This window comes from Coturnix japonica, chromosome 1 (genome assembly GCF_054131305.1).
Source record: "Coturnix japonica strain WE chromosome 1, WE-NBRP24, whole genome shotgun sequence".
Classification (NCBI taxonomy): Eukaryota; Metazoa; Chordata; class Aves; order Galliformes; family Phasianidae; genus Coturnix; species Coturnix japonica.
In genome coordinates, this window is record NC_140663.1 from 97,929,622 (window position 1) to 97,953,115 (window position 23,494).

Sequence of the window (23,494 nt, forward strand, 5' to 3'; positions counted from 1 at the left end):
CTCCCAGATTATCTCTCACAACAAGCTGCCTGAAAAAAAGCATGTTTCCCATCCAAGGGAGCTGATGAATCACAATTACTTACAGATGGGTCAGCATCTTTAACAACTAAAAGGACCTGGTAACCTGATGCCAGAAAGTAAGGATGACAGATGATTCTGTGGGGGTGCTAAGCATGGCCAATTCAGGAGGAGACTTTATTAGCCCCCTACAGGTAGCGGTCCTACCTTGTGGTATAGCCTATTTAGCGGAGGACTCTGTCAATTTTATGCTATTCCAGCAATCTGACCAGATGTTTTACTACTGTCTACCCAGACACGCAAGCATGCCTTTCCAACTCTTCTCTCCTTGCCTCAGTCAGCGATGAGGTCTGTTCTGTACCTCAACAACACTTGTATTATGAATTAAAGGTCAAACATTATCTATTTGAACAAGAACCAATTCTGAACAAGAAGCATTAACATTTCCCAACTGCATTTTATAGAAAAGCAAAGAAATTAAGAATTTGACTTTGGCCTCAGTTCTATAGACTATAAAAATAATTATGAAAATGTTTTTAGTATCATATGTTGATACATTTATTAGAAGTTGAAAATAGAACTAGAGTACTAAAAGTGATCATTTAATGACTAGGTTACATTTTTATTCCCAATAACATCACAAACGTACAAAATCCGTGATTGATTTGTTCTTTCAAGTGTTTTGAGTTTTACTTAATTCTACATCCATATCAACGTTAGACTTTGCACTACTACTTTCTCTACACGAAACAAAGAGAAGTGTTTACCTCCTTTGAAGAGACAGGTAATTTCGGCAAGTTATCCGTCTGAGCTGAAACACTTTCTGTCACAAAAGCTATATGTTCCGCTGCTAGTAACTTATCAGGATAAATAAAAGGAGAAATGAGAAGTAGACTCCATCTGTTTAAATCATCGAGGAGCTGAAAGAAACAGGAAAAGTCTCTAAATGGAACATCTGATTTAGTAATTCTTTTTTTTAATTTTTCCCAGACCAAATTCAAACGTAACTCTTCAGCTTTACATGAACAGCCTCTCCAGTTTCACAAGGAAAAGAACTTCCCACAAGGGAAAAGGTGAAATCATTCTGAACCATTAAGAAGAGACGTGTTAAAAGTAAAATAATAATGGATCACCCAAGCTTTCAAGACAACTTAAATTCCAGAATTCAACTTTACAGTAGAAGCATGCAGCTGAGTGGGCCACTGAAGACAGCTGTGCTATTGGCACTGTGGCTTCCATGGGCCATTTACCAGTAGACTCTGCCATTCGCAGTATGTTTCATTCAACCCAATCCTCCTTTCTCACTCATACTGCAGACTGCCCTGCCTTCACCTTCCATCTCCTTGCTGGTTCCTGATGGCAGAAGAGCACTACTTGATCTTTCATAGAGACTGAGAAGGCAGTCACAACACTGCTCACAGACTCAGTCAGCACAGTGCCATTATCTGGCTAGCATTCAGATGGCAATCATTACAGTTAGGTAACAGTTCTCTGGGAAAAACAGTCCCACAACTAAGTATTACACACCGTCTCTACAACCATCTGCCAAAAGATCCATCAGCCTATGACCCACAAATAACCCAAGGACTGTATATTACATGGGTCTAATATTCAGGATAGCTAACTTATACTTCTAGGAATTCTTTTGTAAAGCTAGTTATGTAAAGACAGTTTTATTTTTGTGGATGTGTACAACCTCCTAAAAATTAGTACAAAAAACATATATATGTATGGGAACTGTTGAGTCATAGCATGAACCATTGATTGACCACCTGAGGCAAGCACTGAGTCAGCCATGGGAGTACAGATGAAGGCAATTCAGCTGTATGACCAGAAGGGGTGGAGCCTGGCTGCACCTCTCCTCAACTCCATTTAAGGGCTGACTGCCACTGGGGAAGGATCCCTTTCTGGAGATTACTCCTGCTGGAGTTCTCTACTGTGAACCTAGGACACAAGTGAGCATTTACATTTTTGACTGTCTCTTTCCACTACGATAATCTTGCTAACAATAAACCTGTAAAGTATCATTGTAACTATGTCAGTGTTCTAACTGTGCATTTGTTAATTGTACAATATTGCATTCAAATTATTTTTCCCACCACATTTTAAAAGTGGTAAAAAGAAATAGCTATTTTAGTACCACTATACTAGAAACACGTGTTTTGTATTCCTTTGGTTGACTACATAGAAGCATGAAAAAATTTCCTTAGAAAATACTACACATAGATGTGATTCCACGTGTAAATAGGAACACTGCAGTATTAAGTCTTGCAGTATAACTAAACTCCAAGACAGCAATCTGGTTAGCTTGCCATCCAACCAGCTTTTCTGCACGTAGAAGCTGCAAGAATAAATACTGCTACTTTCCACAGAAAAATGAACCAAACTAATGCAGCTTTGTAATACCTTACACATTCAGTTTGATTAATGAAAGGGGGCAGGAGGGAGGAAGTAACTTGTTAGGTTGCTATTTAGAAACCAGTATAGCTCAGGTAGCTTTCTAGAAGCCAAAAGTGTGAAAGTTATATATATATTTTTTTTCCTCCAGTGTTCAGTGGATGATGCAGCATTCCACAGCAATGCTGCCTCTGTCTGTAATACAGTTAAGTCAGAGCCCTCGTGTGTCACAGGAACAGGGTGTAGGGTAACAGGCCTTTTGCACAGGCATTCCAGCAAATGCAGCTTGTAACTACCAATGGACGTTTTTAAGAGATGAATACATTGTGAATAAGAGCACTGACTTTATGTCAAACATCAAGCCAAAATACAGTTCCCTTGAGCTTCCTAACTTTCACAAATACAAATAAACTGACAAGCTTATGAAGTCAGTTTGCATGAATAGCATAGCAGTCAAAAAGAAATGTTTAGTATGCAAGGAGTGGGGAGAAGCTATTTTAGAAATGAGCAGAAGTGGAGCAAAGAAAGTATAGACTTGTTGAAATATGATTTCATATTTCACATTTACACAGAGCTTTCCACTGCTTACACAGAACTCTGCTCTTCATGCTCACTACTGCAGAGGACTGCCATTTACACAGAACTTCTCTGAAGACAGGGAAAACTATTTGATTTTGTTTTTAAGGGCTTGATGTTAGTTACTAACTGCTTAATTGCCTTATGAGAGATTTTGTCACCGTCTCTAAGTATGAAATAATGCAATCATTGGATTGTGAGAAACTACTTTTGAATCCATCCTATTTGCACCCTTATTTGCACTGCACCCCAACCGGCCTTTTGGACTGCTTAACTTCATGGATTTATCTCAAGTTGGAATGAAGCCACGAGGATCATCAAGTGCAACTGAGGGCTCCACACAGGGCCACCCAAAAATCAGCTTTCCTGCTTCTGGAAAAGCCCTTAGCCAACAAAACATCTCATAAACGCATTTCAGGAACACTCATTTACGCATGATGGATAATAATTGAAATAACTTCCACAAACGTATGTATGACTCTGTAAATGAGAGAGGGGGGAGATGAAGATGATGCCTGCTCACTTTTAATTACGAATGTAGATAAAGCCTAATCTTAATTCAAATAAATGAGGTGATCCGTAGGCAGGAGGGGTGCCTGAGGAGTTCCATTTCTAATGCTGCAAGGCTGTCAGCAAGCTTAGCATATCATGAAGTAAAACTGAAACTAAGCGGAACTTCTCCAGGTGCTGCGCACTTGGCTTCCACCGCCCTCCCCTCTCGCTGAGGGACTCGCTTGTCCCTCCGTACAAACGCGATTTTCTCAGACCTTGTTTTTCGCATCAAGTTCTCCTCACCCGAGGTAACGTTTTGTACCCAGAGAAGCACGCAGTTTTCCATAACAAAAGCCGTACTGGTGAGGATCGGCCGCTGACGGGTGAGGACAGCGCGGCACAGCCCAGGGGGGCGGACACTCGCCCCTCTCCCTCTTGGCCACGGCCACCGTCGTCACGGTAACAGGGGTGGCCACAGACTCTCGTTTCTCCCTCCTCTCCCTCCCCCGCACGTACCTGCGTCTCGCCCGTGAAGAAGACTTTGTTTCCTATCCGGAGGCAGACGCGCTCCTCGGGCGGCGGCGGATGAGCCGGAGGCGCCGCAGGGCCGGCGGAGCAGCAGAAGGTGAAGGAGCAACGGGAGCGGTGGAGGCGGCGCACGGTGCGGCGGATGAGCGCGGCCGAGCAAGGCCCCCAACGCGCCCATAGGTAGAGGTAGCACAGCGTGATCAGCATGGCGGGCCTCCCCCCGCCCAGCCCCGCCTCCAGAGGCCGGCAACCGCCGAGCGGAGCCTCCGCTCCGCCTCCCGCCCGGCTTCAGGCTCCGCCTCAGACTCCGCCTCAGACTCCGCCCGCAGACCGACTTGTTCTCCGCCCCGCACCCAGCGGGGAGAATCACAGAATGACCCGGGTTGGAAGGGACGTCAAGGATCATGTAGTTCCAACCCCCCTGCCTGGCAGGGCCACCAAACATACACCTTTACTAGATCAGGTTGCCCAGGGCCCGATCCAACCTGGCCTTGAACACCTCCAAGGACGGGGCATCCACAACCTCCCTGGGCAGCCTGTTCCCAGAGGGGGTTGAGCCGGCTGGGACTATACTCTGTTTCTTTATGTGGCTTTATTTTACAGAGGAAATCAAAATACTTACACAAGCACATCAAAAGACTTCAAGCAAAGAATACACAGTCTCAAAAGAAAGCTCTCAGCCTTGGAATTCACTTTCTCCGTAATAGTTCAATAGCACTCATGTTGCTGACCTTCAGAGCACACTGCAAAACACAACTGTTTATATAACCTTTGCATGATGAGAGACGCACTTTGTTTAATCCTGCTGTATTCAATGACAGCATTGAATGCAGTCAACTCAATTTTTGTTTATTTCTCTATTTGTTTGGGTTCCTTTGCTCAGGAAAAGGGCACGAGTAAACGAGTAAACTGAGTCAGAATTTCACGTTGAAGGGAATCTAAAGCAGAAAAATATACAGGCAGTCACTATTTTAAGACAGTGAAATGTTGGAATATTCTCTGTGAGAATAATTTGAAGCCATAAAGTTGCTGTCAGTACTTGGATTTCAATCATAGTGTAACTTAGACTTAATCATGACAAGCTCTGTTTAAAATGTTAAGTATTTTGTATTGGGGAACATTTTTGTATTGTTACGAAATCAAGGCCATGTACACACTGGGATATTTACTAAAATAGATATACTAAAATAGGCATGACAATCAGTTTCCCCATAAAGGAGGGTGGAAGGAAGCCTTGAAAAGGAACAGTGCATAATATTAGCTCTCAGACTTACCGGAACACCTGCATTATTTTTTTCACAGAGCACAGTTTACAGAAAGATGTTGCAAGATAAAGAAGACAGACACAGAGACATGAAATGGTTTACAAAGAAAATGAGGTAAACTCTGAATAAAGTGAATAAGCTAAATTTCAAATTTCTGCCTGCAGACAGGGAGAAAATAACCCCTTCCAAATGGGACAGAAAGACCAGCTTCAGTCTAGAGGGGTTAAGTCCATCTAGGCTCTCCCTTATGACTCAGAACAGGGAGCCAGTACTGCCATGGAGCATAAATGTTAAGGAGCCTCTGTTTTTTTGTTGTTTTTTGTTTTAAAACTTTTTTACTTTAAAATAAGCATTATGAAAATAGCTCTGATGTGCTTTGTGAATGACTTTGAATTCATTTTTGAGGAGCTTTGTATACTATTAATGGCTCCAAAAGTCAATGTTTTGTTGCTTAAGACCAGCTAATATTTAAATCTGTACATGCTGTAGAGTTATCCTGTCTCCTGACTATACCAATTCATTTTGTATATTATTTATTCTTGCAAAAGCATATGTGCTTTCATAACAAAACTGAGTTTCCCACAAAGGTAAAAATACAAAATAATTATCTTACAGTCCTTTTCTTTCTTGATTCACTACCCTTAATTCCCTTAAAATCAGACTCAATGCCAAAGTTACTCTCAGGAAGTATTAGAAGTGTGGAAAATAATCCCTGCTTCTGGAAAAAAGAGATAAGCACTTGTAACAGTATCAGTATTTTCTTTCTTTTGCAAAATACAGCTCCTCATATTGAAATTAAATGTATTTCAAAATAAGGTTGTTCCTTCCAGTACCTAAAGGAGGCCTACATGAAATCTGGAGAGGAATTCTATAAGGTAGTGTAGTGATAGGGCTTAATTTGGAAGGGAGCCCAACGCCCACACTGTCCCTGCCATGGTCAGAGCTGCCCGCCACCAGCTCAGGCTGCCCAGGGCCCCATCCAACCTGGCCTTGAGCACCTCCAGGGATGGGGCACCACAGCTTCTATGGGCAGCTGTGCCAGCGCCTCACCACCCTCTGGGGAAAGAATTCCCTCTGAACATCTAACCTAATTTTCCCCCTTTTAGTTTAAAGCCATTCCTCCTTGTCCTATCAAACCATGCAAAAAGTCAGTCTCCTTCCTGTTTATAAGCTCCCTTCAAGTAGTGACAAGGCCACAATGAGATCTCCCCACAACCCTCTCTAGACAAAACAAGCCCAGATCCCTCAGCCTGCCTTCACAGGAGGAGTGTTCCAGCCCTCTGATCATCTTTGTGCCCTCCTTTGGATCCAACAACTCCCCATCTTTCTTGTGCTGGGGGCCCTAGGCCTGAATGCAGTATTCCAGATGGGGCCTCACAAAGGCAGAGCAGAGGGGGATAATCACCGCCCTCTTCCTGCTGCCCACACCTCTTTTGGTGTAGCCCAGGATATTGTTGGTCTTCCGGGATGCCAGCTCACACTCTTGGCTCATGCCCAGCTTTTTGTCTGGCAAGAACCACAAGTCTCTAGCAAAATATTAATTTACTTTTTTATACAATGTTACCCAGAGCTACATTAGATTACATTATAGTTTCATTAACAAAAATATATTTTCTGTAATTTTGTAGCAGATTTTGTCTTGCAGGACTTTATCAACAGATTTATTCGCTGTAACTGTATCTTCCATAGAGCTGTATTTTAGTAGCCCAGGCTTCGGTTCTGCGCTTATATCCATGTTGGCAGGTTCTGTCTAGAGCTACAAATCAATCATTCTCACATATGGATCTGATTGCAAGATTGGGATTGTAGGTATCAGTTGCGTAATGAACACTTCCTTTTTGACTATCAAGATGAATTCGATCTAAACAAAACAAAGCTGATGTAATAATATATGTATTTTTAAGACAGTAGTTCAGCAAGTTAATCAATTATAATTTAAGTTATTTAAAAAATTTGCCTTTTTTTTTCTCTCAGTAACCATGTTACTATTTAACTTACAATTTGTTATTTGAACATAACTCACTATATTGTTCACTCTAACAATTGAACTGATTTTGATACATAAATGTTAAAACTAATAAGAGAATGCACATGTTTTCTTCATGTCTATTTTACTTAGTTATAGATTTACAAGTTCTACAAAGCATTTAAATACAAAACAAAGTAGATATTGACTGAGAATTTTCTAATCCATATTTTCATTCTTTTCCACAAGAGTGTTTAATGGATTTGATCTTTGAGTTTAAACTGTATCTAGTAGTCACAACAGAAATGGATGTTATAAGAGTGTAGAAAATTAATGTGAAATTGGAGTTCAACAAATCAGATTCCAGAAAATGTTACTTAAGATCACTTCAAAAGCAAAAGTACATTTGTAATGCTTTTATTTTTATCAGCCAAGTAGCTAATGACAACTGTACGACTTGCATCAGTGTAAGAAAATTAGTCTTTCAAATATGTCTTCCCTGATGGACAAAGGTTATTTAATTTTAAGCAAAAATCCCATGTGCAAAGTTATATTATGCCTTTTAATAAAGAACCGTTTCTGGGGAAAATGGCATCTTTCAAGAAAGCATACCCAGTGGTCTTCATTTGTGAGTCCTGCCCTTTCACGTTGACTGAACACGTGCTACCTTCAGCTGTATCAGAGCCTGAGGAAGAACCATAAAGGCTTATATAAGAAGAATCTGTCTCCAACAAAGAATTTTCAGTGTCCACACAAAATGACCATTTTCATGGCTTCTTCAGCTCAGTCAGCTAGAAGGGACCTAATTTATACCAAATAATCAATGGATATTCCATGTTCAGTAAGCAAAATCATTTTTCTCTCTCTGGGAGGAAAGTTGTGAGGCAATAAAGCAATTATGTTTGATAGTTCAATCTGTTCTTTTTGTTGTCAATGTGTAAGCAGCACCAGAGGAAAAATAATTCAGCAAAAGGTTCTTACAATCCACTAGCATCTCTGCAGTGGTTGAGAAATAAAGGAAACCATTGAACTGTTGCAATGAACCTTAACAATGAAAACAGATAATGTTACCTATCAAGAAATGAATTGGTCTTGTACAGTATGATAGGTAACTAGTAATTTTCAATTCAGATGAAAACACTGGGAAGAAAGCTTGGACTAAGACAGTTTGTATTCAGTCTTTATAGGTTTAAAACATATTGCATGTTGTGAAATAAAATATGCCTCAAAGAAATGGCATTCATAACTCTTATTATTTGATAGATGAGGTAATCTTTCTTAGCATAAGATTTCTTCTCCTTCAATCAAGTAGCAAATTAAAGGACTATCCCCACAGTCTTGAGGCAGGCATTAGGCCTGTCCTCTCACCATCAGTGATTTTTGCTATCTTTTTGTGTTTCATAGCTAAAAGATGGAAAATATTTCATTCACTGTAAAATGCACTCTGTAATTAAAATTCTCTTTAAGCCTCCATTACACTCCTTTAAGACTGGATTGTGATGCATCTTCTCAAGTCACACAAGGAGTATAAAATAGCAACAGAAAGATAAAGGACACCGTATTCAATGTGATTTGCTAACTTAAATTTAATAAATAGACTGTTTCTCCAAAATTGCTCTCACCAGTAGTCTGACCACATGAGAACAACATCATTGAACTATTTGGAGGAGTCAAAAGAAAACTCATTAAGGATGTTTCTTTCCTTTTACCTGAGGCCATGTTTGTTTTAGGTAAGTATGCTTTGGGAGTTAAGATAAAGGAGGGGCTGAGAGGCCAAGACAAGCAGCCAGCCTGCCACAGAAACAGCAGGCTTTAGATCATCAAAAACCATGGAGGGTGCAGCTGTAGATTTCTTGCTCCAGGCTACAGTGGATCACATCTGTAAGCGCTCCAGAGATGCCCAGCAACACTCACTCAGTCCAAGAGAGCAGCCAGAGAGGTAAGACACAGACTTTTAAGTTTCCTCTATAAAAAAAAAATGGTAATTAGATCCAGTCTCCCATGATAATTTAATGTTGTCTAATCAATAAATGATCAAGCACTCAGTGATCATATTTAACAACGAATTAGATGTAGTGCCAAAGATGGAGAGTTACCTTTCATTGTGCAGCAGTGGTACATAAATAGAAAATATTTCAGTGAATTCTTGAAAGGGAATGATACCTTAGTTATAAATGCATAAGTAATTATCTAGTTTGCTTAATCAGATCATAGACAAGAGGCAGACCAATATTGCCACAGAAATCAGATTTACCAGATAAAGAAGAATCTTATGCAACTTGGGATACTCTATGATTTTGTGATCAAAATGTGCTGAGAAAAAAATAATAAAAATAATAAATCATGTCATGTTTTTTTTTTAAAATTTTATTTTTTTCAAAAAGATGCCAGCAGAAACTAACAGAAGAACTATTTTATGGATATTCTATGAATATTACCACAGAGAATTAACTATGGGAGTGCTGTTCTATCTTAATTTTTCAGCAGCCCTGTTTTATGGAGGCCCTGGATGCCCACAGCCAGGGATGGTGAAATGACAGAGAATCAACAAATGGTGAGATTAAATCTGGATAAAATAATCCTCATTGAAAACAGGTGCAGAAATGAAAGCTATCTGAACACAGCAAGTGAAGCTTGGACTTCTAGTCATTTCCTTTTTCAATTTCAAAGTATTTTCTTCAGCACTGACAAATGTTTCTAATTATGATTCTCCACGCACGGCAACGCGTAAGAATATCTCTAATTTTGTATCAGAGATAGAATCATTATCAGCTCGTAAGAGCTGCAGAAAATACTGCTTACTAAGACAGCTCATATTTTAGCATCAGATTTCATTTCTTTACAAAAATAAGAATACTGTCTGTTTGAAATTTCCACTCTTAATTCATATGTGAAATTTTGTATAGGGGAGAAAAGATTTTGAGTGAAAATGATTTTGAGGTGAAATTTTAAAAATACCTTCAGGGACACAGTTGTACTGATTGATTTTTGAGATTTTTGAGAGGGATTTTGCTATAGCTAAAGCAGATGAAAAATCAACAGAAAAATCAGTTTAAAAGCTCTTACTGGCAAACTCCTACTCTGAAAGGCCCACCAATTAATAACTAGTTTTACTTATTCACTAAGAGGATAAAACTAAAGAGAGATACAAGCATACTCAACATAGGTCCCAACATCACAGACTTAAAAACATGTATTGAAATGGTGCTCTGGTGCTTAGTTTTGAGCACGAGAGTTTTTGCAGCATCAGATTCATAGCTATATCTTCAACTTTTTCCCCAAAGGCTCAGCAGTTTAGGACATCAGCTTTCCTTAGTGTAAATCTTACAGTGTTCACAATTTCTAACACATTCTAATACATGTAAAGCCTTTTTTATCATGCATTTTTTTTGTCTCCTGAAGGTGGAGGCTATAGCTGTACAGACCTGTTGTAGTGCCATGCTCCTGGCAGGCACCGTGGGGAAAACCTGTGGAACAGCATCCTACCCAGAGGCACCTTTAAATTTGCTAATGATGAGACTTATCCGATTCTCACAAGAGGTGCTCACTGATGCATAGGTACATCTCACGGCTGTGGAAAACAAGAAGCAAATTACTGAGGTTTCTGACTTAATGAGATTTGCAATTAATGGGCGTTACCAGAATTGCTTTTCAGAAATGCTGTATTTCAGCTTGAGAAAATATGTGTTTATAATGTATTCAGTAAATACTTGTTAATGCGTATATATAATTTTTTAAAATATGTGTTCTGAACAGAGAATGGTAGAAAAACAGGTCAATAAGAGGTAAAAAGAGTATCTTAATTTTAACATAGGTATGAAAGGAGAAAAAATGCATATGTTGTCTATTTTTTCATAGAATCATAGAATCACCAATGTTGGAAAAGACCTAAAAGATCATCCAACCATTCACCTATTACTAACAGCTCCCACTAAAACACAGATATTTTTACACAGATATTACAATCACAACTGAACACAATATTCAGACAGATCAGGAATCCATTTTACCAGGTGCGTGGAAAAAAAGTAAATGAGTGACTGCGTAAAATCAACATCAACTTAACAGGCTTGAGACAAAACATTTTGTCTACAAGACAGATAGACATGGGAGAAAAGGACCAGCAGGAAATTCTTTAAGACTCCTTGCATGATCTGTAACCAAAGAGTTTTTTTTCGGGGCCCACCAAAATACTCATTCTGAAACCTACTTCCTCAGAAAGATGAATGAATTGCTCTGACAGTGGCATAAGTCATCTTTGTTTGTTCCACTTTTCACTAGCAGTTCTAACACAACAGGGTAAAATCTTACTACTTATTCAAAGACAAGTTTATGCTAATTGTAACAGAAAAAATGTCTGGTTTAAGATACATTAGAGAACTATGCTCACAAGACCAAGTTATAGGGCTCAGTGACTTTGGGAGATGCTTTCAGGTCCTTTTCTTTCAAACAGTGAACTTCTGTTTGGTGGCATTACTAGATCACCAATCTCTACAGATATTCTATACAGTCTCAAGCAGAATGTACAATACTTCATAGCTTTATGGTTCATACAACATACGAGTTGAAACGGTTTGTTAAATGCACAGCTATGGGCAGCCTATGGGCACAGATATCATCTGAAGAGTGTTTAGTTGGAAAAAGAAGACTCAGAACACCAAACAAACAAGCATAACCATATACTTTTACAGTTGTTTGTAGAAGAAAAAAGTGAAACCTTCATTTTTAGCCCATTCTATATAATAAGCATGTCTCTTTACAGGCACATCCAGATGGTCAGCTAACAAATTTTAGATCAAAAGGAGCCCTGGGGTTTCAGCATCCAGTGAGGTGAGTTAAATGCTATCACTTCATTCAGGGAAATTAATGTCCTGAAAGAAAATGCTTCTTGTAGGAAAAAGTATTACTTTGTCTCTGGAGTGCCTCTTTGTAATGGTGCATTTTAACAACTCACCAAACTCCATAGATATTTACACCCCACAAGGAAAGATGCCCAGGCTGAACAGAACCTGAGAGAATACTCCAGTAATGAAAATAAATAAAAGACACTTTAAAAAAAAACATCCTACTTAATCTAAATTGCATTTGAAATAAATCTCTTCCACCTGAAGACACTGAAAAAGAAACTAAGATTAACCTGTATGCAAGAGGCAACCCACCCCAATCTTAATCTGGTGTCTTAATCTTAATTCCAGAATCACAAAACGTTCTTCAAGCCTCTCGCAGTCACACAGGACACTTCCATGTACTGTGTTTAATATAAAACAAAACAAAAAATCTCAAGCACACATCACTGCCCTGTCAACACTTTATCATGGAGGGACCTTAGATAAATACGTTGCAAAATATGGACCAAAGCAGCTGAGGTAATAGTTAATACTATTAAATAATAGTTAATAGCACATTTTAGTCAGCAAATCTTATTTTAAAGGAGAAAGAGTTCCAGGATTTTTCTGCCTTCAGAGAAAGACAGAATTAGCTAGGTTAGCTGGGAAAGTGTCTCATGGTTTTAATTTTTCTCTTTAAATATGCTTTCTTATCAGACTTTATTTGCCCAAATCCAAATGCCAAAAGTTTCTTAATAACACTGGAGAGAAGGTTCTGGCTAACTTTCCAGTGCAAGCCACAATTCACTTCTACAATGATGACACTGAGTCTGAAGAAGATGAGGAAGAAACCAGTTCAGCCTAGTAATTAATCATCACCAGCCTTTCCAAATACATAATTAAAAAATAAAGAAAGGAATTAAAAAGGAACTGTCAAGAATGCATGAACAAACATCTGACTGAACAAAGAAGCAAATCAAAGCTCATTTGAAGACTATTTATAGCTAACTAACCAAGAAGAATGAGTCAGTGCAACTGGAAACAGAGGAAATCCTTTTGTGTTTCAAAAGACTTTTAAATAAAACCCTGACATTTTAATAAAAGATTGTAATGTTTTTAATTGTGTTGGTTTAAACTTCAGTTATATTAAGAACACAAAGAACACTGCGTTTAGTTACTCACTTTCTTTTACATGCAGCATGAAAATAGGACAGGTTATATGGCAAAATAATGTAATAGAAAGCCCTAAAATAAACAAAAGGCTTTGAGCCTCGATGGTTTTAAGAATTTAAGTAAGAAATGAATTCAAATGCAAAGAATATTGCATATTATTTCTGCAGAGCAGGTTCTTCCTTGCTGATCCTTAACTCCCTGTAACACCATGCTGCCTGTTACTTTGCCCTACACAGTTTCTCTGTCCGCCCTGCAGAAACTCAACAGCGGGCTTTAGAAAAACATCAGACAAGATTAGTACATTCTTGTAGGTGTAGTCATCCAGCAAGAGTAGGTGTTTAGATTATTGCAGGATAGGAGCGAGGAACTAATATCTGTAGGGCTCAAAGACATAAACAGAGGGCAGTCTCAGTTGCAAACAACACCAGCCTTCCTGCATTAAGGAGAAGTTTTGATTCAGAAATATTTGCATCAACAGGAGGGACTACATGCTGCTGGTCATCCACACTGAAGTTATCATGTTTTCAAACAGAGCTCTTGAAGATCTGTCTCTGGAGCTAAGACCCTATTCTCAGTATCAGCCTTTCATCCTCAAGACACTCATTTCCTTTGTGTGGAACTCTGTGATCCTGCCCTGCACTCTCACCAGCTGGCAGCCAACCAGCTTACAGTGGGTAGGGATCTCACTGAGGTCTGCAAAAGAGCATCCTGGACAACCACCAGCAGCGTGCCATAACATAATGATTTTTGGTTGGGAAAGCCATTGACAAAGAAAAATGATAACAAGAATGTAGACTATGCAAACAACAAAGCAAATTAGAACTTTTCAGCCTGGGAGATGTGATTGAGTATGTAAGTCTAGTTCTGAACACCTGAGAGGTTTGCAGATAGCAGAAAATGACTGACCATCTAGTGAAAATAGTGAGCAGTGAGTTTAAAACAAAAGAGTACTCTACCCAGCCTATGATTATGCTGTGATGTTATATCACATATATACATGATGTTATATACAATGATCTGGTTCTAAAGTTTCCTTACTCACGCTGTTGCAGAGTGGGGAAGAACTATGGAGAAATGTTGCTAGCTTCTTGCCCTATTTCTTTGCTTTTATATAGGCACACACTACTAGCCAGTGTTGGAGAGAAGATGCTAGCTAAATTCACTTTATGTCTCACACGCAACATTCCCAAATGGGCCACATTCTGGCCCATCTGATATAGAAGTGCTGTTGCAAATTCATACCTTTGAAACAAACAAAAAAATAACTGACAACCTTAAAGAAATGCATTCCTTAGGAGAGTAGAATAAACCTTGCTAAAATGCAACTGGATGATAGATACCCATCTTACCAAAGGAAATAAGAAAATAAATCATCTTACACATATGCAGAGGTCTGACAGCATTGCATCAGCAGGCACTGATTCAGTTTCTCAGTCAGTACCTCTCTGACTACATCCTGTTTGCTTTCCCCTTTATCACTGAATTCCATGTTGAAATTCAGGTAATAGTATAATACTATTTTCATTACTGGTAATATTTAGCTACAGTTATTAGTGAAAGACAAATTATATTATTCTTTTCCCCATCGTGCCAGCAATTTATTTTTGTGTGTGTCAGATAGCTAGCAATCTCTTCATGTTACAATGTCAACAACATAAACTTATTTGCACATGTAAATAAAATGTGCATTGTGATTCATTACCCGTTTGCTAACAACTAAAAGAACTAAAAGTGAATCAATTATAGCATCCCTGCTGCTCAAATGCAGTTCACTTTCGGTTTTCAGTTCTAGTTTGTTACCTCATCTGCAGTTTGACCTTGTGAAGTTTTCAGTGACCTTAGAATCATCCATCAGGTCCAGGAAAAAGATAACAAAGCATCCCCAAATAACAGCTGTATCACGAGTGTACTACTTCAAAGACATGGCTAGCCATCTACAGCCTTACAGATTGATTTGTTGGCTCTGAATCTTTGCTTCACAGAACTTCCGACAGTAGTTCCATAACTGTAGTGTTTCCAGCAAATGCTACCTTTTGATTTCCTTTGTTTGTTTAAAATGATGAAAGCTGGAAGTTGAATGCTGGAGAGATATGGAGACAAGATCTAAGGTGAAGATTTCTACAGACATACAGATTTCTACTGTATGTGTTCTTGTGAAAAGTCAGAGAAGGTGCATTCACCAAACAGTCTTGAATCCTGTCTCCAAGCTCTTTTAAGACTAACTCTGAAGAGATACATACGTCTCAGGGAAGCATAACCATTATATGACATAGTATTTTTTAAGTGCTATTTTTTTACACAGTAACAGCTATTTTTCTTTTAATCCAGATTATCAAGGGAGCAATAAAGCAATTCTTTCTTATTTTTATTTTTTTCCCCTAACCTATATTTATACTTAGAGAATAACATCATTAACAGCACTGAATTGACACAGTTGAAACAAGGTAATCCTCACAACAGTTGTTTTTATGAGCTCTGGAGACAAAATCTGTCCAAAGCACTGGGACATCTAACATTTGACGACACTCCACACAGTCAGGATTTCTAAACAGGATCAGCTGCTTCCAGGTTCATAATTAAGTTGAGGCATCAACTGTGCAGCGCACAGGATGGTCTGTTCTACAGTTATGGTCACTTCTCTTCATGATGTTTGCCTCATTTAACTTACAGCATCTTAAGGTCCACCATAAAGGAATGAAAAAAACTACTACCTTACCCCCACTGTCTCTCCTTGTGTATTTGCTTCTACTCGTGAAGTAAAATTTGAGATGGGATATTTCTTTTTGTTCCCTTTTCTTATTTCAGTCACTCCATCTGTAGGAACAACTAACAAACAAAAAACCAAAACTGTGCTATCTTTTCATATATTTTACTCCACATGTTTTGTACCTTTGAACTTCACAACTGAGCACTTTCCCTCTTCCCTTACAAATACTTGCTGACTCATTTAAAGTGGAAAAATACTTATATTAATGAAATGTGTTTAAAAAACTCTGTGACTACACATTGTTTAGTTCTGCCACTTCATATGCATGTGCTGATGCTTCCAAGCCTTTAGTATTCAGTACAGTGCAGTGCAATAAAAGACCAAAATTCAAGATAAACTTTTGGAAATTATTAAAACGAAAGGCTATTCCCAATGTTTCTTTTTCAATGCTTTTCAACTTCAATGCCATAAATGTTATGTGTGTTGTTACTACCCTTCCTTCTACAGCTAAGATAGAAAAGAGAGACAACCTTTATCATCCTTACACAAATTTGGCAACCACAGCTCTGTTACTTTTCTTTGGCTTTCAATCTTCTTGTTTGAAACACTAAACCTTTGTGATTTTTTATTACAGATGATATGTACATTCTGATACCACCTGAGGGGAACCTGTCTTATGAAATGGTTATACCAAGATGTGTAAATTCTCATCAGTCTCCAACACAATAAAAATTGTAGGGAAAAAAAATAGAAGTTGCATCTTTTGTGTGTGTGTGTGTGTGTGTGTGTCAGAAAGGACAGAGCACTTGATCTGACTGAAAATGTTGCTACCGGTTGCGGTAGAAAAAGATGCCATCAAAAGTCATAAGGGTGAAAGAGAGGGCAAGTTTAGCTCTTGCTTTTATTTATTTAGGTTCTGTGTCAGTCTGAGAAGAATGGATACCCGATATCCAAAGTCTTTAAAGATGTATGTTTTGTAAAGAAAGGCTCTATTACCAACACTTTTCAATCATTTCAGATCGTCTTTGAACACTAAAACTTGAGGGAAATCCATAAAAATCCCTCTAAGTAACTGTAGCTAAAGCATACTGTGTATTTACAAAAGATGGAACCTCTCTTCCTTCTGCTGACGGAGTCGTATCTTTCACTTAATTGCAGTCACAGGCAGATGATGAAATGATGAATCCCTATCAAAACAGACATATCCCTCAGCAAAATGCATTTATTATCCTCTACATACCCTGTGTTACCTGGTTTTATTTTGATCACAGAGGCAATTTCTGAAGCGTCAATTATGATTCGTAAGTTGAAGTAAAGGTCACTACAGTGCCTTTGAAGCACCGCTACATGGGGATGACAGAAAAGCAAAGATTGAGTTTCATGCCTGCAAGTTTTACTTAAACAAATGGCCCCAGTTTGCCTACACACTTAGGTGCCTCTGTTAGTTTTCCCATAATTGTGAGGTCAGCAGTTAAATGAAATGGCAGATTCATCACTGATACAATCTTTGTCCAAGGTTTACAGTCCGTTAATTTGTGTGCTTTCAGGGCTTGGGGGCATCTTCCAGTAGCTTTTCTTCATCCTGAAGGGATTTGAGTATCCTTAACGGGGGACTAAATTAATCCTCCCATTAAATGATAACAGAAAACCGGCCTTCACAAGTTGTCAATTTAGAATTAAAAATGAAATTGCTCTCTCAAGAAGCAGTAGGAACATGGAACACAGAAGTTCCACAGGAAAAAAAAAATTACAGTCAGTAATTTGGTGTCTACAACATGAATAGAGAATTGACAGAAGAGTAAATGAATCTTCATGTCTCTTGATCATAAAGGCTTGAATTCACCTTATAGATGGCTGTTTCAGCATGTAAATTAAAAGTAATCAAAGGGTAAAAATGGGGCTAGGGAAATAATAGTAACTAAGAGCAACCTTCAAAACAAAGGAACACCAAGAAGCCAAAACTGTTAAGCAAATATACATTTTACTAATTAGCAGTCATGAAGACGAGGTACAAATAGTCATTATTATGAAATGCTCCCAAACGACTATGTATCTAAAATTTCCTATTTCAGAGTGAAAAGTCAAGATGCATTTTCTTCCTTGATTAAGAAGGTATTTTTTCTCATATCCACAATACTTTCGTTTTTCTTCAAACACAGGTGGAAAGAGTAGCAAATTACTAAAGACACAGTAAAATATCAGTAGAAATTTCCTTACAAAAAGGGCTTTGAAGCACTGGAACAGGCTGCACAAGGAAATAGCTGAATCACCACCCCTGGTGGAATTAAAAGATGTGCAGATGTAGTGGTACACTCAGCAGTACTAGGTTAACTGTTGAATTTGATAACCTTAGAGGTCTTTTCCAACTTAAATGATTCTATAATGTGATGAGTAAAGAACTACAAAAAGAAAAACCCAACTCCATACACCTTGACCCAGAACAAATCCTACTAAACCACAGGAACACCGCTAACCTTAAAAATACTTACAGTTTATTAATATTTACAAATGAAAACTGTACATTTGCAATGTAAACACTTCAGTTTAACTTAAATTTTAAAAAAAAAAAAAAAGCCTCAAGCATTTGACAAACAAAACACATTTGCTTTCCTTGAACTCAATGACAGAGTTAAGCCAGGTACAAACATCCATTTTACTGTGAGTGGGAAATTTCAAGTAGTAGCCTACAACTAATATAATGTAACTTTAAAATCAACAAAGCAGTAAAATGAATTAATGTGCCATAATTCTGATATTAATGCAGACTACCAACCCATATCTGTGAAATACATGCACATAATCTTTGTTAAAAACACACACAAAAAAAAGCTTTATTACACCATGAGAAGAAGGTTTCTTTCAGCAATGAGAGGTTATGTAATGTTCCTCATAATCCTTTATTCAGCCAAGTCTTAGTAACCACTATCTGCTACCGCAGATTCCTTTTTCAGGAAGGAAAAACATTCTGTTTACTTCACTGATGGGAATATCCCGCAATGCTGGAATTGCTTCTTCTTGAAATTTCTTCTGTTGCTGTTTTTTAGCATAGTTATCTACAGGAAACAATGAAAACATTCCACATATTAAAGATATTTTTTTCCTGTTTTCAATAGATGTTACATAATGCAATACTGTATAAATTCAGCTACTAAGTGATGCTGAAAACCCCATCTTGCTGAGGTATAATAAAATGGTAAATCAGAAACAGTTCACATCAACATATGTTAACAAAGGCCCTGAAGAAATCAACCCTGCCCTTCTGCTGGAACATCCACTAGGGACTGCACTTTGTTTAAGATGCTGTATGACATCAAATCATAACTAGCCACAGATAAAAAGAGTAAACAAACCCTGCAGTGAGTAGCTCAGTCTGTAGCATGAGCATTTTATTTTAGGATTTCTATCAAGATGCTGGCTACCCTTCCTTTATCTTAGCTTCTTGTTCCCATTACCATACAGCTCCTGCTCCTATAACAGTATAAACATGTTCACAGTTGCATAATGAACAAAAAAAGTCACCGAGCATTTCCCTCAGGAGAAAACAAAGACAAGAAAAGCTGTTTTCCAAACAGAGCAAGACCAACATCCCACCTGCCATACAAACTCTTGGGTTGGCACTAAATGAGAGGACGATATGAGAGGGATGTACACATCCCTGGATACATACCTAAGACTTGTTTCTCTAAGGTTGTCTGCTCTGCTAATATGGTACACTTTAGCAGTTGGAAATAACTGCCATAAGGTAACAAAGAAGCAGAAGTCAGCTTTTAGGATCTTTTCACTCTGGTCCTCAAGTATTTCCCAAGAACTTCTTTTCTATGTTAAAATATTTGAAAGCTTAAAATTTGATTTATATTATGTCTACATATGTGTATTTACAGAAATTATCAGTTAAATATAAAAATCTTAGAAAAAAAACAAGAAATACCCCACAAAAAAAAAAAAAATTACCTGTAATAGTATGCGTGGAGTTAAGTGGAGCTGTACTCATCATGTTAATACCAAAAAGTAATACATAACCAATTCCTACAGCAACTAATAAATACGCTGGCAAAGCAACTGCCCAGTACCTGAGGAAAAAGATTTTAAAGTTCATATATTTTCTAGTAACAAATGTCTAATGATGTAACAGTTTTAATGTAGTGGCTATTTTATCTAATATTTTATCTAATACTAGCTTTACCTATGGGCAAAGAAACAACACTACTACGTATGGATCATGGTTTCCCCCAGGAAGATACCTGACTGCAAAAACCAGTGTAACTACTTTGGCATAAACCATCAAATAGATTCATTTACAGTTAGTTTCTATTTTTTATATTTATAGTTTAAAGGCTACTTTATGTTATTTGACAAACTCTCTGAAAGCAAAAATCCAAATTAATCATAAAACACCAAAATACCACCATCCCTCCCAAGACACAATGAGAAATGTTTATCTTAAATGCTTATCCACATAAAATAATGTTTGACAAACATTACATTCCTTTAGAATCAGAAAAAAAACAGACACATTTTAGAAACAGTTTCACAATTTCTTATCTGGAAATCATTACACATATCCAGGATTAACAGTTTGAGGCTGATCTTAAGAAATTAAGTTTGAGCTTACTTTTGAGGCCAGTATGTCAGTCCCAATGAGAAGAGCCAAGTCTCAGGGATGTACGCCCAGATAAGGTACAGCACTGCACAGAAGAATAAAAAGAATCACAGCAGTTCAAACAATACCATTTTAGATTTCCTTCTTAAGTTCTTAGAGCAATACTCTCATACTTGGACATACTGAAACTACTTGGTTTTAGCAGAATTTAAACAAAAATAACTCTACTAAAATATGGTAGAATACCCCTCAGAAAAATCTTGTCTAGCATGAGGATAACATCCACTTATACAATAACACTTCTGTACTCTGGAAATACTTCCTGACTCCCCTACAAAGACAGCCTGAGAACTGGAGCTGTTCAGCCTGGAGAAGGCTCTGGGGAGACTTAAGAGTGGCCTTTCAGTCTCTGAAGGGGATCTGTAAAAAAGAAGTGGACAGATTCTTTAGGGTCTGTTGTGATGGGACAACGGGAAACGGTTTCAAACTAAAAGAGGGGAGATTTAGATTGGTTATAAGAAAGAAGTTTGTTACAAAAAGGGTGGTGAAGCACTGGCACAGGTTACCCAGTGAGGTGGTGGACACCCCATCCCTGCAGACACTCAAGATCAGGCTGTATGGGGGCTCTGAGCACCTGATGGAGTCGTGGGTGTCCATGCTCACTGCAGGGGTTGGATTCGACAACCTTTAAGGGCTCCTTCCAACTCAAGTAAGCCTATGATACCCACTTGTATGGGAATTTGGTACTCACAGCCTGAACTGCTGATTAATCAGCTGAGGCAAGTGTTGGGTCAGCTGTGGGAACACAGGTGAGAGTAATTTATCTGTGCTCCTGGAAGGGGTGGAGCTTGACTCCACCTCCTCTAGACCTCATTTAAGGGCTGACCACCACTAAGGCAGCATCTCTTGGATGTTGCCTCAGCATTTCCCAGTGAAGGTATCCATATTGGTGAGTTTTTCCTCATAAATAGCCTTTTGAATATCTGTCACCATCTCTGTAGCATTCTACCATACACCACTCCTCTCCACAATGGTTACTAAGCAGTGGCAATATACACAATTCAGATATAAGATTTACTAAAACTAGACTGCAGAGAGTTTTAAATTAGGTTTTATCCATGTTACTACAAAAGACAGCATATTGTAAAAGAAAGACAAAACACATTAGAATCACAGAAGGTAATGAATCAGCCCACAGGTTTGGGAAGTAATGCTGACTCCTCCACTGCACCTCCTTACACCGGGCAGTTCAACGCTAAAATCACCCTTCCGAGATGGTTTAGTTAGAATTACATTTACCCTATAAGCAAAGTAACAGATTTCAGTAGCCGGCATACTTACTAAAGCCAAACCAAGATCCCAAAAACAGAGCAAATCCATATATTGCCCTTTCAGGCAGCGGGGCTGGAGAGTTCTCCACCATTATTCACTGCTCCTTCCCTCTAACTCAGGGAAGAAACAAACAACGGTAAGAAGAGGTCAGAAGGCTCTCTCAGAGCTGTGTTACGAGCAAGGGACAGGAGATCTGGCAGCCCGGCTACCAGGCGGCTACCCCAAGCACCGCTGCCATAAGGACAGCCACTGTGAAGAGGACAACGCCGCCATCACACACGCACCTGGCTGGCTACAGGTGACGGCCCTATACAGCCTGACTGACCGCGGCCATACAGTCCTCTACCAGCCCGACCCGGAAGGCACAGGAGGAACAACACCAGCCTCTCTCTTCACCCTGGATATCGCGAGTCTATGGGTCTCCCCCGCTCATGCGCAGTCACAGATAGGCAGCTTTCGCTCGCAGACTCGCAACAGCCCGAGGTTGTGCGGTTCAGTGAGCTTCAGCGCTGAGCTCAGGGCGGGTGGGTGCTCGGTCGGTCTTTTCTGAGGGCTGGTGAGTGCTTAAAGCGTCGGGTGCGACCCTTCCATCCCTGCCTCCCTCCTGTGCCTCTTTCCTTGCAGCAGGAGGGAAGGGCGATCGCCATCTCCCCGCAGCCCCCGGCTGGATGATGCCTGGGGTGGGACCGGCGCTGTGGGGCCGCTCTGCGACACGTCAGTAGGAGCCGCGGGGCTTCCGGGTGGCGGCTGTCAGAGGAGCTGCCGGGCAGGGCGGGACGAGGGGCTCGGAGGCTGAAGGATGTGATGGGTAGAAATAACACAGGTCTTCAGTGAAACTCTTGTAGGGATCTGGATGAGTCCTCTTAAATATGGGTTGTTTGCCTCTGGGCTCCCTCCTCACTGTATTTCTTTTCATCGTTATCTTTCAGGATCTCGAATCATGGGTGAACCTTTGTCTGACTCTGAGTTTGCGGCCTTGGCTGTCAGTGCTGGTTATAAGTCCTGCTGTGAATTGGTGAGTGGGTTTGGAATTCCATTGGGATTTCATAAAATCATAGAGTGGCTTAGGTTGGATCTCACAGCCCACCCAGCCCAACCCCAGCTGTGGGCAGGGCTGCCCCCCACCAGCTCAGGCTGCCCAGGGCCCCATCCAACCTGGCCTTGAGCACCTCCAGGGATGGGGCACCACAGCTTCTCTGGGCAGCTGTGCCAGCGCCTCACTGCCCTCAGTACAGATAAAGTGACTTTCTGATTTGTAAAGCTGTATCAGGTTTGGGGCTTAGGAAAAGGTGGTGGGGCCCTGGAACAAGCTCACCAGGACATGGCACCAAGTCTGAGGGAGTTTGTGGAGCATCTGGACAAACTCTCAGCCATAGGGTTTGAGTTTTGGGTGGTACTCTGTGGAGCCTGGGCTTGGATTCAGTGATCTTTTTGTGGATCTGACTCATGATATTCTATGATTCTATGACCTTTACTAGGGACCATTAGTAGTAGTGTGTCTCATTCAAATTTGTTTATATCACTGAAGATATTTTCTATGCTATGCGCAGAATACAATACTTCAACAGTTGTGTTAATATTCTAAACACTCTTTAAAGGAATGTATGTTCTATG

General features: G+C 39.4%; 4 protein-coding genes across 37 annotated transcripts in view; 2 read left to right on the forward strand and 2 right to left on the reverse strand.

The window, feature by feature from the left end:
- The window catches only part of HLCS (holocarboxylase synthetase), a 114,785-nt gene extending 109,847 nt beyond the window's left edge, over window positions 1-4,938 (reverse strand). For 8 of the 10 annotated variants that reach the window (XR_014939516.1, XR_014939518.1, XM_085529298.1 and 5 more), the window contains exons 1-2: window positions 4,000-4,243; window positions 786-938 (exon numbers count right to left, since the gene is read on the reverse strand). Coding sequence is in view for 6 of the 10 variants with exons in the window: in XM_015882296.3 (XP_015737782.1) it covers window positions 786-938; window positions 4,000-4,218 (372 nt within the window). In the remaining 4 variants the exon portion in view is untranslated. Of the gene's footprint in view, window positions 1-785; window positions 939-3,999 lie in introns of those variants that run through there. The other 2 variants (XM_032448882.2, XM_085529295.1) reach the window with 2 other exon arrangements.
- RIPPLY3 (ripply transcriptional repressor 3) lies at window positions 1,889-13,171 on the forward strand. Of its 4 annotated transcripts, none has more exons than XM_015882340.3 (6): window positions 1,889-1,973; window positions 5,314-5,390; window positions 9,105-9,181; window positions 9,727-9,796; window positions 12,005-12,072; window positions 12,786-13,171. In XM_015882340.3, exons 2-6 carry the CDS (start codon window positions 5,370-5,372, stop codon window positions 12,931-12,933), a joined length of 384 nt encoding a protein of 127 aa, XP_015737826.1. In that variant the 5' UTR covers window positions 1,889-1,973; window positions 5,314-5,369; the 3' UTR covers window positions 12,934-13,171. The 4 variants fall into 4 exon arrangements, with proteins under 4 accessions (XP_015737826.1, XP_085385538.1, XP_015737813.1 ...); XM_085529412.1 differs by having other exon boundaries at window positions 9,730-9,796; XM_015882327.3 differs by lacking the exons at window positions 1,889-1,973; window positions 5,314-5,390 and having other exon boundaries at window positions 8,973-9,181.
- Window positions 13,172-17,910: 4,739 nt separating this feature from the next.
- On the reverse strand, window positions 17,911-22,244 carry PIGP (phosphatidylinositol glycan anchor biosynthesis class P). Of its 2 annotated transcripts, XM_015882392.2 has the most exons (5): window positions 22,165-22,244; window positions 21,890-21,990; window positions 20,561-20,633; window positions 19,900-20,018; window positions 17,911-19,001 (listed from the first exon to the last, which is right to left on the reverse strand). In XM_015882392.2, exons 2-5 carry the CDS (start codon window positions 21,969-21,971, stop codon window positions 18,871-18,873), a joined length of 405 nt encoding a protein of 134 aa, XP_015737878.2. In that variant the 5' UTR covers window positions 21,972-21,990; window positions 22,165-22,244; the 3' UTR covers window positions 17,911-18,870. The 2 variants fall into 2 exon arrangements, with proteins under 2 accessions (XP_015737878.2, XP_085385502.1); XM_085529376.1 differs by having other exon boundaries at window positions 21,890-22,244.
- Window positions 22,245-22,315: 71 nt separating this feature from the next.
- The window catches only part of TTC3 (tetratricopeptide repeat domain 3), a 54,405-nt gene continuing 53,226 nt past the window's right edge, over window positions 22,316-23,494 (forward strand). For 8 of the 21 annotated variants that reach the window (XM_085529150.1, XM_085529197.1, XM_085529176.1 and 5 more), the window contains exons 1-2: window positions 22,316-22,436; window positions 22,810-22,895. In XM_085529150.1, coding sequence (XP_085385276.1) covers window positions 22,821-22,895 — 75 coding nt within the window. In that variant the 5' untranslated portion in view covers window positions 22,316-22,436; window positions 22,810-22,820. Of the gene's footprint in view, window positions 22,437-22,591; window positions 22,722-22,809; window positions 22,896-23,494 lie in introns of those variants that run through there. The other 13 variants (XM_015882363.3, XM_085529145.1, XM_085529186.1 and 10 more) reach the window with 5 other exon arrangements.

What these genes read in the sequence shown, in the direction of transcription:
- RIPPLY3 (XM_015882327.3), top strand. Translation starts at nt 9,072, where the DNA reads ATGGAGGGTGCAGCTGTAGATTTCTTGCTCCAGGCTACAGTGGATCAC. An exon ending in CCAAGAGAGCAGCCAGAGAG is followed by an intron (nt 9,182 to 9,726) that starts GTAAGACACAGA and finishes TTAATTTTTCAG; the next exon opens with CAGCCCTGTTTTATGGAGGC. An exon ending in GGGTTTCAGCATCCAGTGAG is followed by an intron (nt 12,073 to 12,785) that starts GTGAGTTAAATG and finishes CTTTCTTATCAG; the next exon opens with ACTTTATTTGCCCAAATCCA.
- PIGP (XM_015882392.2), bottom strand. Translation starts at nt 21,971, where the DNA reads ATGGTGGAGAACTCTCCAGCCCCGCTGCCTGAAAGGGCAATATATGGA. An exon ending in CTGACATACTGGCCTCAAAA is followed by an intron (nt 20,019 to 20,560) that starts GTAAGCTCAAAC and finishes CTTTTTCCTCAG; the next exon opens with GTACTGGGCAGTTGCTTTGC. An exon ending in CTCCACGCATACTATTACAG is followed by an intron (nt 19,002 to 19,899) that starts GTAATTTTTTTT and finishes TGTTTCCTGTAG; the next exon opens with ATAACTATGCTAAAAAACAG.